We start from the raw sequence: 2,606 nt of genomic DNA, 5'->3' as shown, positions 1-2,606 counted from the left end.
ACAATAGACCAACTAACGATTGGTTAATAAATGTTGCATTTAGTTCCAATGCAATTTTTAATTTTACCTTTAAATTATATCTTCTAATTAATAATAATTAAAATAATTTTGTAAAATTGTCACGCTTTATTTTAAGAGAGAAAGACTGTATATTTTCATTGATTTCCGCCAAAAACTCTAATTTCAAAATTTCATTCTTCGTTTCAGAGAGAAGGCTCCCTCTCCACGGAATCTCGTGAATTTTCGATTTCCTCGAAGAACCCTAATTTTAAAATTTATTTCTCTGTTTCGGAGAGAAGGCTCCCTCTCCACCAAATAGCGGGAATCTCCCCCTCCTTCGCCCATCTGTACAATCTGCATTTCATAATTTTGGACGGGAAACCAAACTCATACATTCCAGATCCTTTTTTTTTTGCTAGTGTTAGACGATCGGAAAAAGTTTGGGCGGTGCTATAGATCTTCGATTCGGACGACGCTGCTTAAGACAGAGGAAGGTAAATCAGCATTTTATTTTTCAATTTGTTTTTGGGGGGTTTTTCACTGTCTATGCTTTTTCACACAGTATCTATGTTTTTCCCAATAATTGGAATCCGAAAAAATAGTATCAATTTCATGATAGATGATAACATTTTTTTTTGTAGGAATTTACTAAAAAAAATGGATTCTGGTGGTTCTGTTACTGCACATGAGAACGAGCCGTCAAAGCGGCAAAAATACAGCGAAGGCGAAGAAGATAGGATAAGTAAGCTACCTGACGATATCATTATCCATATTCTTTCGTTTCTTTTATATAAAGAGGCAATTTGTACTAGTGTTTTATCACGGAGATGGGTATACATGTGGACATGTGTCCCAAACATATATCTTGGAGATAAATTTAAAATTCAGTGCTCCTACCCGATAAACAAAACTACTTTTATCAACTTTGTATGCAGGATGCTGCTTCACCTCAATGCTTCAAACATCAATTTATTCGATCTTGCTCTTTCAGAGAAATATGACCCCTTCATTATCAATCAGCTGATATCTCTAGTTTTGAATAAAAAAGTTAAAGAGATTTGTCTCCTTTCCATGGGAGAATGCAACATTTCATGCTATCCCATTTTCAAATGCCAGTCCCTGGAGAAATTGGTGCTGGGTCTGGGTCATTCTATTATCCAATTTCCGTCTTTTGTTTCTCTTTCATCCCTCACTGTCCTTAAATTGACTGCAATCAGAAATCCAATGAAAATTACTTGTTACTCCTCCAATCAATCAAAAGAGTTAACACTTAAATTCCCATTTCTTAGAGAATATATCTCATTTGATTGCATTTGGTTAGATGTAAAGCGTGTTATTATCGATGCCCCTCTACTTGAAAATGTTAAAATAGTCCGTCAATGGCTTATGTCGTTCGATGTGTCACATGCTGAAATTGTGATTCGTGCTTCCTATATTACAAATTATCTTTATAGTACCTATATATCATCAGAGACCACTTTGCTAGATGCTGCACATGTTGCTGATGCTTCCATTTATCTAAGAGATGATTCAGAGGTGGAGATGAGTGGGCAAGAAATGAAGATTTTTGTTCGTAAACTATTCAATATTAATAATTTGAAATGTTTACGACTTCAGGTATGATTTTTTTATTAGAAGAAATTGTTACGCCCATACGATGTGATGAGATTAAAGTCTCTTGTGGTCAAAACATATTATATGGTTATGAAGTGTTGATTCTTCAATAGTGAATACTTCCAATTCTTCATTTACTTTATCTTGTATAAGGTTTCTCAATATGTTGTTGACCTAACACCAACACATTTTTCTTTTTGTTTTCCAGGATCTTTCACAAATGGAACATTTTTTGGCTGATATTTCGGCATTTGAAAAGCTGAGTAATCTGCATCTAACTTACTTTGTTACCATTGAAAGTTTGCTACACTTACTTTTAAAGTCACCATGTTTGGAGACTCTAGTTTTAGAGGTTAGTGATTGATATAATCTTTAAATTTTACAAAATCCAACTAAGATAATAAGCACCTTTTGGTGTAATAAACAAAAAGAAGTGAAAATAAGATATTTATTTGTTTTAATTATTTCAAGTTAAAATATATGAAATGTAAAAATTGTGTTAATGTTTTTTGTTATTGAAGATAAATATAAAAACATAATATGTATTTAAGTTTTTTTTTTTTCATTTTCTTTATTTCTTCTCACCAGGGACCAATATATTCTGACAACAAACCGCCAAATTTTGCGTCCGTACCTGAATGTTTTCTATCTACTCTTAAAGTGGTAAGATTTGAAAAGTTTGCAGGTGGTGAGCCAGAGTTTAATTTTGCTAAATTTGTTATGGAAAAAAGTCAAATTTTGGAGAGTATTAGTTTCTCATGTTATAAGTTGCGCGGGGCAAAACTCAAAAAAGTTAAGAAGAAAATATTCTTAGTGAAGAGAAGTTTGAACAAGAAAATATTCTTAGTGAAGAGAAGTTTTAACGTAGAATTTTCACATCATTCAGATCATTCGGACACATGAGTTACTTAAGAGGGATGGTGAGATTTTCATAACATTTGAGTTAAAGTGTTGTTTTATGGTGTTGTTGCATTATAGCTGCTACTTTCTTC

At 32.8% G+C, this 2,606-nt stretch overlaps 1 protein-coding gene across 1 annotated transcript; it reads left to right on the top strand.

The window, feature by feature from the left end:
• Window positions 1-214: 214 nt before the first annotated feature.
• LOC131637904 (F-box protein At3g59000-like) lies at window positions 215-2,606 on the top strand. Its single transcript, XM_058908470.1, has 2 exons — window positions 215-1,966; window positions 2,203-2,606. The coding sequence occupies exon 1, from the start codon at window positions 547-549 to the stop codon at window positions 1,621-1,623; it is 1,077 nt and encodes a 358-aa protein (XP_058764453.1). The 5' UTR covers window positions 215-546; the 3' UTR covers window positions 1,624-1,966; window positions 2,203-2,606.

This window comes from Vicia villosa, unplaced genomic scaffold, assembly GCF_029867415.1.
Source record: "Vicia villosa cultivar HV-30 ecotype Madison, WI unplaced genomic scaffold, Vvil1.0 ctg.002106F_1_1, whole genome shotgun sequence".
Classification (NCBI taxonomy): Eukaryota; Viridiplantae; Streptophyta; class Magnoliopsida; order Fabales; family Fabaceae; genus Vicia; species Vicia villosa.
The sequence above is the reverse complement of the archived record's forward strand: the minus strand, read 5'-3'. Positions and strand labels throughout refer to the sequence as shown.